General features: G+C 48.5%; 1 protein-coding gene and 1 long non-coding RNA gene across 14 annotated transcripts in view; one reads left to right on the top strand and one right to left on the bottom strand.

Moving 5' to 3' along the window:
* LOC309667728 overlaps positions 1–15,982 on the top strand; it is a 504,177-nt gene that overhangs the window by 343,260 nt on the left and 144,935 nt on the right. The gene's annotated exons all lie outside the window — the stretch shown is intronic.
* Positions 1–15,982, bottom strand: part of PLEKHA7 (pleckstrin homology domain containing A7) — a 210,187-nt gene that overhangs the window by 18,883 nt on the left and 175,322 nt on the right. For all 13 annotated transcript variants that reach the window (XR_014267916.1, XR_014267917.1, XR_014267918.1 and 10 more), the window contains 4 exons: positions 6,903–6,971; positions 6,646–6,726; positions 5,572–5,721; positions 4,905–5,006 (listed from right to left, as the gene is read on the bottom strand). Coding sequence is in view for 10 of the 13 variants with exons in the window: in XM_082476523.1 (XP_082332649.1) it covers positions 4,905–5,006; positions 5,572–5,721; positions 6,646–6,726; positions 6,903–6,971 (402 nt within the window). In the remaining 3 variants the exon portion in view is untranslated. The remainder of the gene's footprint in view (positions 1–4,904; positions 5,007–5,571; positions 5,722–6,645; positions 6,727–6,902; positions 6,972–15,982) is intronic.

Here is a 15,982-nt window from a genome sequence, read left to right on the forward strand (position 1 = left end):
GGGGCAGTATTCCCTTTGGAAACCCCACCAGGTCTAGAGCCAAGCCTGCTTCATGGCTTCCTGGGCAAGTGCAGATGCGAAAGATGCCCAAGGTCCAGGGGAGAAATTTCAGAGAAGCTCTCATAGTCTACCTTTCCTGTTTCCACTTCATTTAAAAATAAACTCCCTTAAATACTGTATGATTCCACTTATATGAGGTTATCTAAAGTAGCCAAATTCAGAGACAGAAAAATAGAAGGGTGGTTGCCAGAGGCTGGGACGAGGGGGAATAGGGATTGTTTTTTTAATGGGTACAGAGCTCCAGTTTTGCTGGGGGGAGGGGGGAATGCAGATTGTTGTTTAATGTGTACAGAGTTGCAGTTTTTCAAGATGAAAAGATTTCTGGAGATAAGGTGTACAACAATGCGAATACACTTAACAGGACCAAACTACACTTAAAAATGGTTAGGTAAAATTTTATGCTACGTATATTTTACAATTTAAAAAAAAGACTGTCTTAGGCAACCATGGCAGAAGGGAAGAGAAGGCAAGGACTAGAGGTTACACCATCCCTAGAATATAAAGAGCATCTTTTTGAAGACAGAGCTGAATCTTGGGATTTGGGATTTAGTATAAGGGGCAGTGGATATTATTTGGCAGTAAAAAGGAATGAAGTACTATGTCTGCTACAACATGGATGAACCTTGAAAACATTATGCTAAGTGAAAGAAGTCAGACACAAAGTGCCACATACTGTATGATTTCATTCATACGAAATGTCCAGAATAGATTAAGTCCATAAAGACAGAAAGTAGGTTAGTCGTTGGCTAGAGCAGGGGTAGAAAGTTGGGGTGGGGATGGGGGGTGACTGTAAATGGGTACCGGGTTTCTTTTGGGGCTTGAAGGAAATGTTACACAACTGATTGTGGGGATGGTTACCCAAATCTGTGAATGTGTTAAAAAAAAAAAAAATCAGTGAATTATATACTTTAAAATAGTGAATTTTATGGTATGTGAATTACATGATAAAGCTGTTATTTTTTTTAAAAAGTACGATGGGAAAAGAGGCAGGCTACACAACCATGTGCAAACTCTGAGAAGCTACACCCAAACCACCAGGGAAGAGGCCCTAGAAAGAGGTGAGCAGGGTCTGCTGTGATTAAAGGGTCGTGGGCACCTTTTAATCGAGTTGTGTAAACATCAGATATGGTATTCTTTTAATTTAAAAATTATCATGGTCCCACCCCATGGACTTAAAAAGGAAGGCTCCACACCCCTATCTCCTTTCCAGGTACACTGCCAGCCTCAATTGGAAGAGTTCTCACGTGTGTGATATTTATGGACCACTGTTCCTGGATACATCCCCACAGGGCTGGGCAGTGAGCAGGTTCTCAGTGCATGTACGCTGAATAAATAAAGGACCAATCACATAAAATTCCCTGATCAAATACTATCTAACAGGCATAACAACAGATGTCTGAAGCCTCCCTCCTAAGGGGAGCTCACACTCTCATACTCTCTCCACCCTTCCAACACCAGTGCACATCCTCAGGGCTGATAAGCAAATAACAGGCTTAATGCTCAGCTCCACACTAAAGAACAAATGTCCTAAAACAGACATGTTAACTGAGCTAAGAGGATTATCTCTAGAGCTGAGGTTCCCAAGCAGAGTGTTGGGAACAGGTGAAGAAGGAGCATGGGGTTAAGGTCATCTCTCCCTCTCTCTCTTTCCTCCCCTGGCAGTCTACCTGGTGTACTTCTACCTGTCAGTTCACAATCCTGCCCCCATTTTGCCTGTCACCTCAACATGTAAGAGAAGAGCAGAGAGAAGCAAAGGCCAGAGAACTTCAATCCAAGGACGATGGAATTTCAGAACTTAACGACAAGGTGAAGGAAGCTTTTGGGGAACACGAGAGTGGGGTTTCATACCTGTATCCTCACATCACACCGAGCAGGAAGGCTCCAATGTACTACATTCAGCAAAGGCTTGAACTCACTGTCCAGAAGTAGGGACACCTACACGTAGCCTCACCTCTCACTGACTGTCAGAGTTACCTGGAAATTCTTTTATCCTCTGGTTTCCCTGCTTGGGTGGCCATGAGGATCTTCATAAATAAAGCTACTCATCTTTACTCAAAAGGCTATGGGTTTTCTCACAGCCAACCCTGGCTAAAGAGGGGTGAGTTTCCAAGCCCCATTACTGAGAATTTGCATATGGGGCTGCAAGCCTATCTCCAGCGTCAATGATTTATTCAGGACTCTAACAGCTTGCCTAGTCTAGAATTACACCAAAGAAGTTAGCACAGAGCCTGCTCAAAGAAAGGCTTTGTGAGCTTCCCAGGTCATCGTGGCACTCAGGGAAAGCATGAGTAATGCCACTAGGCTAGGTGGAAGTCAAGCTGCAGGGACCAGGCTTCAAACTGGCCTGTCTCCTAGTAACTTATAGGGCTAAGTTCTCTAGGAAGTCTGTGACAAGACCTATACATGGCACCCATTTGTTTTTTGGAGGGAAAAAAGGATTCTGGGCCTGCTGTATGTTAAATTACCACGAAATAAGGTACAGTAGAAATACAAATAGCCAATAATCATAAAAAAAGATGTTTAACCTACTAGTAATTAAATGAATGCAAATAAAAACATGATGTCCTTTTTCAGCATGCAGACTGGCAAAAACTAAGAAGACTGATAACATCAAGTGTTGGCAAGGATGTGGGTAAACAGGTTGAGTACTCTCATGCACTATGGGTGGGAGGGCAAATGAGTGCAGCCTTTTAGAGGGTGATTTGGTGGTATCTGCCAACATTTAAGATGTACACTCATGTCAACCCAAACAAGTCCACTCCTAGGAGCCTATCTTAGATAAATGCTCATAAACAAGCTCTAAAGGCAGTTACATAGATGCTCACTGTGATACCATTTATAAAAGCAAAACACTGCAAATAACTTAAATGCCCATCAGAAGAGGAATGGCTAAATAAAGTATGGGATATCCACACTATGAAATCTGTAGCATCAAGACCAACAATGTCTAATACAATTCTGAGATTATGTAAATCTTCTATAATCTGTGCTGTCCAATACAGAAAGCCACTAGCCACATGAAACAATTCTGGTGTGACTAAGGAATATATTTTTAATTTAGTTAATTTTAATTAATTTATGTTTAAATATAAATAGCTACTATACAGGGCAGCATAAACTTGGGGGTATCTTTCTTGGAAAGATTTCCATTACATAAAGTTATGACAAAAAAGCAAGTTACCAAACAATGTGTAAGTATGATTCCTGTTTAAGTAAGCCCAACTCCCTCCCCCAAATAAATTATATGATACTATGTACGTGCATACGTTTGGAAATGCACAGAAAATGGTCTGGAAGGCAACACTGCAAACCGATGGCACTGATTACATGCTGGGAAGGGGAGGGACTGGGCAGAGAAGGGAAGGAGGGAGGAGGAGCTTTTGTGTCCTGTTTTGGTTTTGCTTCTCATTGTTTGGACTTTTCAGGGAGATGCATTTGTGTGTTTTCTGTATAATTAAAGAAACATAAGGAATGAAAAGCTAAACAAAAAATTATGGCTGAAATTAATGTGGATGGTTGAAGTCCAAGAGGATAAGTCTAATGAGACCGAACAGTTCAAGGAACTAGTAACTAGAAACGATTGTTTAAAGGACTTTGCCAACAATATTCACCTATTTATTTTCAAGCCACTATGCTAAATACTGGGGATACAAAAAGAAGAGGAAAATGTTAGCTCAAATGAAGGGAAATTATGGGAAAAACCCAACAGCCACAGAAGACAGACAAGTTCTGGGTGACCTCATAGGCCAACCCTGAACTACAGGCAAGAGTCTCCTCCACATGCTCCTAGACCAGGCTCTCTGGGACCAGCTCTAAAGCGGCGAGTGGAGGTGAGCGGAAGCATAGCAGGGCCTGGGAAAAGCCTCCTAGTCCACAAACCTAAACCTCCTCCCGAATTCCTTCAGTTTTCTGGGGTGATGCTGATGTGAAGAGAGTCAACACATTCATTAAATCACTTGAATGAAGAGGCTTGGCTAGAACTAGTTCATCAATTAGCAAGCCTATCTCCCATACTGGCCCAACAGGGTGCCTTGTACACAAGAACCCTCAGTTAATGCTTGCTGAATTCAAATAAATAGAATTTATGTCAGGGTCCTGAAAGAAGAGACACAGATCTGAAGTTAGGTTCAAAAGCAGGTTATTTTCCATTTTCAAAACTTTGAGGGTAGGGTAGAAGCCTGGTTGGGCACCCCAATGGGGGAACACTGGCAGCTGGAGGACCCAACCTGGAAGAAGGAAAACCACACAGGGCCTTTCTTCCTCTCAGCTTTGGAGGCAGAGGCAGCTATCAACGGGGCAGCCTGGTTTTAGGGCAGAGAAGGCAGGGCTCTAAGGCTGCCTTTCCTGAGTGAGGCAGGGGCCACAGCAATGGGTATCACCCCACCTGGCCTGAATTCACACTACTGATCAGGTGAAGGCTTGATAACATCTATCCTCAGGAGTCTGGGAGGGAAGGAGGTGGGGCTTCCTGCTGCTAAGTGAGTAGCTAGGAACCCAAGGCAGGGCCAAGAACCAGGAACACAGATCACCCTCAAGTATCTGCAAGGTTCTCAAGGTCACTACTGTCTCCTCTTGGGGCTGTTTCCCCAAATGATCAGTACTAAAACCCTTAGAAAAATGCCCGGGAGCTTGTCTTTGAGAGCAGAGAGGCAGGGGGAGCTGAGGTGAGGCTTCTCACGACAGCCTGGCTGGGGCAAGGGTTCCCCAAGGGAGCGCTTGGGGGGGCGAGCAGGCTGAGTCCAGGTGCAAAAAGAGAAGGCCCCTGGGCAGGGCTAACATCCCCCACAGGTGAAGACCCCAAGAAGAAACCAGAGCTCAGAAGGGATGAAGAACCCTTGGGTCACCTGGAAGAAAAAGGCTCTTCTGTGTTGCTCCTGCAGGGTCTGCTTCAGCTGCTCCACATCTCTCTCTAACTTCAGGTATTCATTCCAGGCATTTTCCATCTCCTGTTGGCCAAGGAAATGCTTCTGATTCTTAGTTATGCCATGCCCACCCCTCAGAAGGCCCCATCAGCACCTGTGCTCCTGACCACTGCTGACCCGACAGGGGAAGAGGGAAGGGGAGCCTGGTGGGTCTCAGGCAGGCCTGGGGAGAGAGACAGGCCACCTGCACCGTCCCCTCTCCCACCCTTGGGGATGCTTTGGTTCCCAGCTCTGGCAGAAAGGGCCTGTACCATGTCAGATGGACAAATAAAAGAGTAGAGATTCTGATGTGTCAGAGTTAACTGTGCACAGATCAGGGGAACAGCCTTGCAGGCTGCTCTCAAACATCTGACCCCTTGGGTGTCACTGTAGCCACCCAGGAGTCAATGACAGAAGGCACCTTACGGCACCGGTAGAGACAAGGTAAGCTACTGTTAGGAGGCAGCCTGGAGGCGTTCTGCTATGCCAAGACTCTCGCCCCCGGCCACCAACTCCACTACAGCTTGGGAGGTGAGAAAAGCAGCCCCCTGGCCAGCCCATGCTGGGGAGGGCAGGGGAGCGTCTGCCACCCTCCACACCCTCTACGCACAGTGGACTCTCTGGAGAGCTCTGCCCGGATGTGGACAAGGTCCTCCTGCAGCAGCCTCTGCTGGTAGGCAATCTTCTCCAGGTGCTGGGGCTGGTCTCGGTACTGCTCCATCTGTCTGTGCAACACCTCCAGCACGGATTCCAGCTGATCCTGCACCAGACAGACCGGGGCCAAAGAGCAAGAGGATGGCAGAACACTCCCGGAGGCCGTCCCCTCCAACCCCGCCCCACCATGCCAGGAACGAAGCAAACCTGCTGGATCTAACCGAGGCTGAAGGGGCCAGCGCCCAGCTAGGGGCCTGAGAGTCAAGGCCTCTGATTCCAGCTCTGACTCTGCCCGTTGGGTGGCCTCCTGGGACAAATCACCTAACAGCTCTGTGCCTGTTTCCTCATCTATAAACTGGGCATTAGGCCATCCACTCCTTAGGGGATACACTATGAGACTAAATCAAAGAAGAGATGGAAAACTCTCTAAGCACTTGAATAAAAAGGCCATGTTATTTATAAACCTTGAGAATCACAAATATAATGCCTTGTTAAAATGCGGAAAAGAAATAATTCACACGAAGTGTCTAAGAGACCAAACATCAGTGGCTACCAGCCTATTCCTCCCCTCCCAACCAGACTTGCTTCCCCTATGGCCCAGATCCTTAGAGGAAAGGAGCTTTAGGAAGTGAGAGCCTCTGCCCTGCTATGACTCTGGCCATTTTCTCCAAGGCAGCCCCCGCTTCCCTGGGGTTCAGGAGCCTGGGGTCATCACTGCAAGCCAGTGGAGCCGTCCTCTCCCAGGCTCACCTCACAGGGCTTCCAGGGAGAGGCGGGGGTGGCCCAGAGCAGAATCAAGGTCAGGGAGGTGGTACTTGGGATAATAAGTAGGCTGAGGTCTCCCTGTAAGGTTTCCTCTGCATTCAGACAGAAACCCCACAAGAAATACCCTTTAAATTCAAAGACATTGTTCTGGATAAACTAACATCTGCTGTCCAGTACTGACATGAGAGTCCAGTCTATACTGAGGAAACACAGGATGACAAAACCCCTGCCACCCAGCCCAAGATTACGCAAAACCGATACATACTTTGTTCTCCTTAAGGGCTCGTATCTTGTCTTCCAAGTCCTGGAGGATCCTGTCTTGTTCACAGAAGACGCTCAGTTTAACCTGTGAACAAGAACAGGTTGGAGAGGGCCTGGGATGATGAGAAAAGGCCATGGCCTTGGAGCGTGATCCAAAAGCCTTTGGCTACAGATCCATCCAAACCCTGCCTGAAGCTGCCCACCCTGGGTCTGGAGGCAGCAGGCAGGTGAGGGGTGAGCCCGTTCACTCTGCTCACTCACGTCAATGTCACTCTCGGCAATCTTCACTGGCTTCAGACTTCGGTCCTTGAGAAGATCCCGGCCTGTCATCTGGGAGGTGAACAATTTAAAGGAGGTTTAACCACGGGGTTCGGAAACAGAAGTCAAGAAGGAAAGTTACCCCTACAACGGACAGGTGTGGAAGTCTCGTCAGTGGCAGGTAGGGGTACAGCATGGAAAGGGCAAAAACTTGGGCAATACCTGCTTTATTTTTATGCTTATTTCATTTCAGGGAAAAAAGAAAACCTTTCTGAGATCCTTTAGTAGTACTTGTAAATTTCTCAAATTGAAGAAAACACAGACTTTCAAGTTACAGTATCATCAACTGTAAAGGCTTAAATTTGCCCCAAGTGAGTTCAGTATGAATCTTGGAAGATTTGCCACTGATAAGAGAGTTTTGCTACTAAACCTGGGGTCAAACATAATTCACAGAAGTCCATGACCCCGCCCAGGGCCATAGGATGGGTAGACCAAGAAGAACTAGCAAATCCCTTGGGCATTGTTGAGCCTTACTTCAAGGAAGTCTGAACAGCCCACCTCCCCACGACTAAGATCAGCCTTCCTCACTCTTCTGATATCAGGGAAGAGGATCTGGCCAAGAGAAGAAGAAACCTGGATTGTTCCTGGCTGAGGTTTTCAACTGATCCCTGAATAGCTGTACTTGCAATACAAGTTACAAGCTACCCTGTCCTCTCAAGAAAGGAAACCACAAAGCAGTAGACAAAAATCACCCAAACTTGAAGCCAGTGGAATTTCACAACATTTGCCATCTTTCCCTAGACCCAGTGTGGGCGACACGTTGCCCATCTCTCACTGACCCCTACGAAGTTAAACACTAACTCTTTTAGTCCATGTTTTCATTTCCTCCAAATCTCCTTCTTCGTCAAAAACTGTGCAGGGGCAGGGGAACCTTTTTCACAGATGCACCCCCATGGCCAAACCATGGTCAGGGATGGCCAGGTCAAACGTGCCCCTTGTAGGGGAGGCCGTCTTGCTGAACTCCATTTTGCAGATCTGACCAGAGAAATGGAGGATGGAGCTAGCCATAGCAGAGTCACTATGCAGAGGGTCCCAGTATGGAGGGACACACAGCTGCCGGAGAAATGGCCCTCACTTTCTCCCTACTCCATTAAGTTTGTGAGTGTGAATCAGAAGCAGAGATATATTAGCAAACATTCCCCTCAAAACTCAAGCCGACCATGTGCCCAAATCTAAAGGTCAAGGTGAAGGTCAAGGGAGAAGCCCTCTCCACGCCTTGAGCTGAAGGCTGAGCCTGGGCTGCAGACCTGCCCCCACCCATTCCCCTGCTCCCTTTGGCGGCACAGTAGAGGACAGGGACCACTGTCTTCTTTATCTTGGTAAAGTCAGCCCCGAACGGAAGGCCTGGCACACTGGAATGCCCTCGGCAAATTGCTTATTGCCTCACAGGTAGGTGAAAGGGAAATACGTGTAGGTCAGTCCTAGAAAAAGTAGAACTCCAGCCAAATTCTGCTCTTCAAACTGGCAAATTATGTGTACATACAACCATACACACAGTCACAGAACACACTGCCCACAGCAACAATCCACAAAAAATGCTGGCTCCTGCAAGGGTAGGGGGCGCAGTGGGGGAAGCGAGGAAGGGGAATTGATCCTGGTGAACCACCAACACCAGGCAGGTTTTGAGTTTCCCAGGCAGGACTCGGGAACCTAGCAGGTAGAGGTAGGGGAGTCTTCACTCTGTGTCACAGTCCTTTGCCAAAGCGAGGGGCCGTGAGCTTGTCTACCCTCCAAGGGGCTGACCCTTGCCTCGCTTCCTAGGAAGACATCATTTTCAAATTGAGATAATGCTTTGGGGACTTTTCCTCTTAACAAAACTCTTCCCTTTATGTCACTGAAGCTTTTTCCAAATGATATGTTTTCGATACTGAAATAGCAAGGCAGAGAGTCTAACTGAGCAATGCCTCATTTATCCAGCACCATCAGGCAAGGAATGAGGTACTTCACAAAAAGGGCACTTTCAGAAAGCTGTCTTTTAAACTTTTTGATGGAAAGCTTTCTAAAAGTATGTCCTTTACTACCTTCACAGAACACTGAATATAAATTCAACCTTTTGGGGGATGAATCAGAGTCATTACAAAAATCAGTAATATAGAATTTCTTAGAAGATCGTGTTTAGGACTATTTGCCTATCTAGCTAAATGCTCCCAAATTTCTGCGCTTTCATTTCCATTTCAGATTGACTTATAATGTTTCTTCTCTCTCTCAGGATATGAGCACTCCCTCTTTCCTAAGAAGTAACTTCGTCTTTGTCCCCTTTTAATGTGCTGCTTTTAAGGTGCTATGAATTAGGAGTTCAAATGACTGAGTCTATGAGGATTAGAAACTCAGCAGAAGGGACACACTTGCTGCTCTTCCCTGTCTCCCTCCCTCCATCTGGGTTTGGTACCCATCACGGGACATCCTCCCACCCCTTGTGTCTGCCACTATTATGGGCCTTAGTAGATGATCTGTTCTGTCTCCCCTCACTTGACAATAACCTAATTAGGAGGGACTGTGGGGACTGTGATGTATTTTCTCTGTATCCTCAAAGCCCAGCCCAGGGCCCGGCGTATTGAGGATATTTGAGAAGCGTTTGCTTAGTGAGTCTGTGAATGTGACAAAACGAGGTGAGCTGGCTGTGCTCAGGGCCTGAGACCTCTTTCTGTGGAGTAAAGGCCACAGGCTTTAGAGCAGGAGCTTCGTGACAGTGTTTACACAACTCACAGGCCCTTTAAGCTTCTGAATTTAGCTTTGTTCCAGAGAGCTGAGGCTTCTAAGACACAGCCACAAACGGTATATTACATCTAATTTTCCTTTGAAAATTGCACTTTGTGATAGCAATGTTTAAATCCATTCAAAACATCAACTATGGGTCCCTAGCACCTCTGTCACCAGAAAAAGTGAAAGTTAGTGGGCACTCATCCATTTGAAAGAGTCTCCACATCGGAAAGCAATTAAAGGCCTCCCAGGCATCTTACTCCCCTCCAGCACATCCCAAGACACCTATATGCAGGGCCCAAGATGACTGGATACAGCTTCTGCTTTCCAACCTGCAGCCTCCCTTGGAATGCTATAAAAGCTGGCCACGTTTCAGGCACTACCTCTGCATCCCTCAAAGGGGTGGATGGTGGGGAGGTGGGCGTTTTGTTCTAGTCCAGCTCCAGAATGTTTTCAAACATCAACACCCTGCCCTGAAGAAGAGCCACCCTAATCCCAGGGCCACAGTGGAATCTCAGGACACCCCAGCTCCTCCAAGGTGACCAGGAACTGCTGCTCCCTCCCAAGGAACCCAGGCTCTAGGGCAGCCCCCACCATGAAGGCAGACGAGCGAGAATGGGGACATAACACAAGCTGGTGGCAAGCTAGGCAAGCCCCACCCCCCTGCCCCCAATGGCAGCACAAATGATGGAGTCACAAAACACTACGGATGAGAGGCTCAGCCTGGTGCACCAGCCAAAACGCTGAGGGAGCTTCAATAGACAGAAAATAAACCGAAATGACTCGCAGGAAGTCTGGGGCAGTCAGGAGAGCCCCTGGTGAAGCAAGTGATGGAGTCGGCACTGAGCCAGAAGCAATGGAATGGCCCCGCCTGGAGATACAGATCAGATCATCTTACGCTTCTCCTGGGCCGACAGCCCCGTGCTGACTTCTTCAGCACTTTGTAAAGCACGTTGATCAAAGGTTCATTATTTTTTATCTGTTCCAAACAAAAAGGCAAATACAACAAATCGTAACAGGTAAGACATCAAATGACATTTGAAGGAGCCAGAATTTGGGGAACTGGCAAGGGGAAACCTTAAGGAGGAGGTGTGTTGTGCAGTTCAAATGAGTGTGTCTCAGTCTGGTTATGCGGCCTCCCAGCCGGTGGACCTTTCCAGACTTCAGTTCCCTCATCCGTAAATGGGGGATCATAAGCACTGCCTGAAGGATCTTCGTGCAGGCTAGTTTACGTGAGAGTGCTGATTTCAGTGCCCATGTCCTTCCTGGTTCTGCCACAGAAGGCAAGAGGGGACTGCTTCTTCCTCTGTCCTCCCCCCATCACATACTGTAAGATACTGAATCTGTAGTTTAGAGTGGAGCCGTGCATTAGTCTCAGCCCCACCCACCTGTGGTCCCTCAGACCCTCGCCTCCACACCTAAACCATTATGTCTTACCCATGATGCCAAATGCTTCCAGCTCCTTTGAGAGGGAACTGTCCCCACCCACTAAGACACTGGATCTCAACCCTGCCTCCACCACTGAGATCACCCAGGAGCTTTAAAAGACTGATGCCTGAGTCCCACTCCAAGAAAACTTGGATGTAATTGGTCTGGGGTGGGGCCTAGGCACTGGGATTCTGAAAAGTCCTCCTGGGTGAGTCTGATGTGCAGCCAGGAGTGGGAAGCACTCCACTAAAAAATGGTTCTCACACTTGAGCATGCTTCAGAATCATCTGGAGGGCTGGGAATATACAGACTTGCTGGGCCCCACCTCCAAAGGTTCTCACTAAGCAGCTCTGGGGTGGGAACCAAGATTGCTCATTTCTAACAAAGCCCCAGGAATTGCTGACACTGTTCATCTGGGATCACACTTTGAGGACCACTGCTTTTAAACCATGTTTCTCAGCCATACCTACACATTAGAACACCTAGGGAGTGTCTTTCTTTCTTAAAGAGTAATACCTGAGTATTACCAATTAAATCAGAGTCTCTAAGGGGTAAGACCCAAGCATCCATATTCATTGCTCTAGTTCATGACCAGCGTTAACAATCTCTCTTCAGAATAAAAGACCTCCGCTTACTGTGCACAAGAATCACCCCAGAGCTTGATTTTAAAAACACAGAATTCTGGGCATCATTTCCAGAGGTTCTAATTCAACAGAACCCTCCAGATCTGCAAGTTTTTATCAAGCTCCCAGATCATTCTGAGATAGATGGTATTCCAGACCATGACTTAAGAACTCTGCTCCAGAAGCTAACTGGAAACAGACTCTGAACAGAGAAGCCCAGATCTCAGGCTCTGTCAGGAAAAGTCCAGAGGCCAGGCACCTGGAGCCACTGATGACGTCCCTCACTAGGGACAAGAGCCCCTTTGGGGCTGACTTCAATCTGCTCCACCTAAAAGGCACCACCTGTGTAGTTGCAGGTGCCCTCCCCCCCACCTCACTTTCCCAGCTGTGCTTCCCAGATGCATAAAAACAATTCAAGCCGTAAACAACAGCGAACCTTCATACCCCCTTTTCAGACCTGGCTCCGGTGTAGGGTTCTGAAGAGCAGAACATTAATGCCAGAAATACAACTCAGCGAATGCAACTTCAGGGCAGATGAGGTACATGGCACACGGAAGAAAGGAGGCAGGTGTGAAGTTAGTCACAGGGTTTGAATCTCAGCTGCATAACTTTGCAGAAGTTACTTCTCTGATACTCGGGTTCCTGATTAGTAAGGTGCAGATAATAATTCTTATTTGCTCAAAGGTGCTGAGAGGATTAAGTGAGATAATGAACAACAGGTGCCCCAAAATTGCCAGGCAAGAACAGATGCTTAATCAGCGTGAAATCCTTTCCACCCTGGCACTGCCAAGTAAACTGCCAGGAAAGTAAACATTTCCAAAGAGGACACTAACACAGAGCATCTTCTAAGAGAGTGGAGTCTGCTTTTATTTGCTCATTTGGCACCCCAGCAGGAATGCTCACTTCAGGAGACCAAGCTCCACAACATGTGGGCAAACACCACCAACGGGTTCTGGAACCCAAGCATCAGCTGATGGAGGCGGAGGGGACATGGGCTCTGGATCCTTAAATCTGTGGCCTTTGGGACAGGGACGCGGGGGACCCTGTGCCAACCTGGTGGGGGCACGGAGACCATCCTTCTCCAGAGGCTTACCTCTCCCCACAAGGACCCAGGAGGGACCTCTCACAAGAAGCTGTTCACAGCGGGGCTGTGCTCGGCGCCAGCTCCACGCCCAGCCTGGGCTACACCGCCCATTCAATTGTGTCTTCCGAGGCCCTCGTCTCAGGGACCCCCACTGGGCTCACGGCAGCTCATCTTGTCTAGCACGTCACAGGATCTCAAGAGTCAACGGGCCTGAGGGTTTTCCTGATCCGGTCACTCATCCCACTCAGTGCTCACCTGGCCTCAGCTGCACCGCAGTGATGGGGAGGTCACGATGACCTGTGGTGGCCCTTTTAGAGAAGTCTTTCTTCTACTCAACTAAAACCTGTCTACTTGTAGCTGTGATCCACTTGTCTTAATCGCCCCTCAGAGCCCCGGAAGACACATGGTAACATTTAGAGCTTTACAGACTGTCTCTATGTCTTGCCTGCATTGCCCCTTCCTCCTTCAACCATCCGCACTGTAGCTGTGCTGCCTGCTGCTGTGTTTCTTGTGTCTGCCCAGTCTGCTTTCCATTAGGGAATCCCCCACCCTTCACTCCACAGGGAGGCTCGGCTGGGATAAAGCCAACCTGAGTGTGCAAGTGGCCACCTTTCTTCCCTGGCCATGTGGAAAGCAGAACAGTTGGTGGCGTGGCCTGAGTTCCTGGAACACAGCCCTGGCTACGTGAACCAGTATATTCCCCTTGTGGCTCAGCAGGCTGATTTGGGTTTCGGATACCTGCCAACAAAAGCATCCCGCCTAATACACTCCTCAGCCACAGTTCTTGCAGCCCCTCATCACCTCTCCTTTGATTCCAGCCCTTCCCTCGTCTGGATCCTGAAGTGAAACGTCCAGGTGGGAACTCTACACCCCAGCTGGGTCTGAGCAGAGCAGGCCCACTGCCTCCCTGATTTGGAGGGAGGCCTGTCTCTTGGAGGGAGGCCAAGGTGATGTCAGCCTTTCTGAATGATGACTCACACACAACACAAACCCCAGCATCTTTTCCCACCCATGTTGCTGGTAAGCCAAGTGTCTCTCACCTGCTGGTGCTGTTATTGGGGGACTGGTTCTCTAAGAGGAGCTTAGCAACTGGAGTAGCAGCTATAAGACCAGGGAAATTCTGGTATCAACACAGCTGTTTTTCAAGATAAACACTGACAACTTCCAATCACTAGTTAATGTTTTGGTCACATAACGGCTCCTAGCTGGTGAAACACCCCAAGGATGTACCTTGTCTCTATCACAGCATAAACATTTCCTGGCAGAAGGACCCCAGTTCAGCTCCATAAGAAACTTCATCCCTTTGGGTCCACAGTAGTAGAAGCAGCATTGTAAGAGCGGCTGGGAGGCAGGGTGATTAAGAGCACCAGCTTCAGAGTCAGCGCTGCTCCCAAGTACTGACCGCCCGTAACTACTAACATGGCCTTGGGAGAGTCATTTACTTCTCTGAGCCTCAGTCAGTGAAAAAAAGATAACACCGCCTCCCTTATAGGGCTACTGCCGCGGGTACATAATTTAACAGAAGTAAAACATGGTGACTGACACACATTTTACCCTCTATTGTTATTCCGCTTCTGTTGGCAGTGAGGACACAGGACTCCTGGCTCTACTCTGCTATCCTATGCCTCAGTTTTTCTCTCTCCCTCTAAATCCCTTTTATTGAGCTCAAGTTCTATAATCTTTAAATAAAACCAGCCTGAGCTGGATCTTCTCTCCAGGACCAACTGTGAGGTCGGCTATCTCACACAAACAGGAATCAGAAGACAGGTATTTCCTGTTACTCTGGCTCAGGCACTTTATTAAGTTCCCTCGCACCGTGCACCAAGCGCTCTGAAGAGTGTTTTGTGGTACACCTGTGCTGCTGTGAGCCACGCCTCTCCCACAGGCCTCGGCACATCGTGGATGCTCTACAAATACTTCTGTGTCACCTGCATGGCCCCGGGCATGGTGAGGCCAGGGAACAGGGACGTGGTGGTACACAGGGCAGATGGAGGCCCGGGGCTGCTCCAGGTCAGATGGGGGAGGTGGGCATGGTGGAAGGACCTACCCAGGTTCAGAGTGCAGGAGGGAGGGCTGGGCTGCACATCTGGCCCACACCACCACGTCTGGGCACTGAGTCCTGACTACCATACTCACTCACTCATGCTCTACGTGACCTGACTACCACGTAAGCTAGAAAACGTCCTGGTTTTGAGAGAACCCTCCTTGTGTCGCTCATGTCTGAAAGCCAAGTCTGACTTTTCTTCACTGCACCTTCCTTTCTAAAGCCTAGAAAGACTCCGGAACCTGGACAATCTGCCCCCACTTTTCCAGCCATGGCTCCCACAGTTCCCTTCCCTTTAACGTCACCCAACCTAAACCCTTGGCTCTTCAAGGCTCTGGACACACGCCATCTCCTCCAGAAGGCTTCCCAGCACTGCAGCCACAGTCACCCTCACTATCTCAGCTCTGAGCACTGGGCCAGACAAATCTTCATACGCTCATTGCAAAAAAGTCTGTGTTATTTCAGGACGCTTTCTTTCCCCAACCCAGAACATCTGGAAGTTTCTCAAGGCCAGAGAGCCTCGATTTTTCTCTTCCATCCCCCCTAGCTTCTCCAGAGCTGGATATAGCACAAGTGCTCATTATCAGATACATTAAGTTAACTGGGGGACTCCTAATCAAAGGTCTTGATCTTGCCTCAGAGTGGGGAGGCCCCTCCTCTGCTGCCTTAGGACCTAATGTTCATACCCCTGCTTCTACAAGGCTGGACGACAATCCCCAAGTTAAAAATATCTCAAGCCAGGTACACTGGGGACCGAGGGAGGCATGCCCCCGCCGCAGTCACCTGGGTGTCCTCCCGCAGGGCCCTCTGCCCGCCCTCTCACACCCGCAGTTAATTAAAGGTCACATTCCTTCAGTCTAAGTCATGGCTCAGGCATAAGAAGTGCTTTTCACAGTGGGAGCTTTTGGAGAGCTGTGGGAACAGAACAATAGCAGCCCTCTTCCAGGCAGAATGCCTCTCGCTTCTCTAGCAGCTTTCCCAGCTCTGTCTGTGTTGTGGAGGCTGATTTAGAGCCTGACCTTCATCACCTACAGGGAGGGGCCCGACGTTCATCTCCTAAACACAGAGGGGAGACTCCGGTACCCCCCAACTACAAAACCAGACAATCCACCAAACTGCTTGTGCCTGAAAACACACATCAGTG

The sequence above is a fragment of the Balaenoptera physalus genome, assembly GCF_965194825.1.
Source record: "Balaenoptera physalus genome assembly, chromosome: 10".
Taxonomy (NCBI): Eukaryota; Metazoa; Chordata; class Mammalia; order Artiodactyla; family Balaenopteridae; genus Balaenoptera; species Balaenoptera physalus.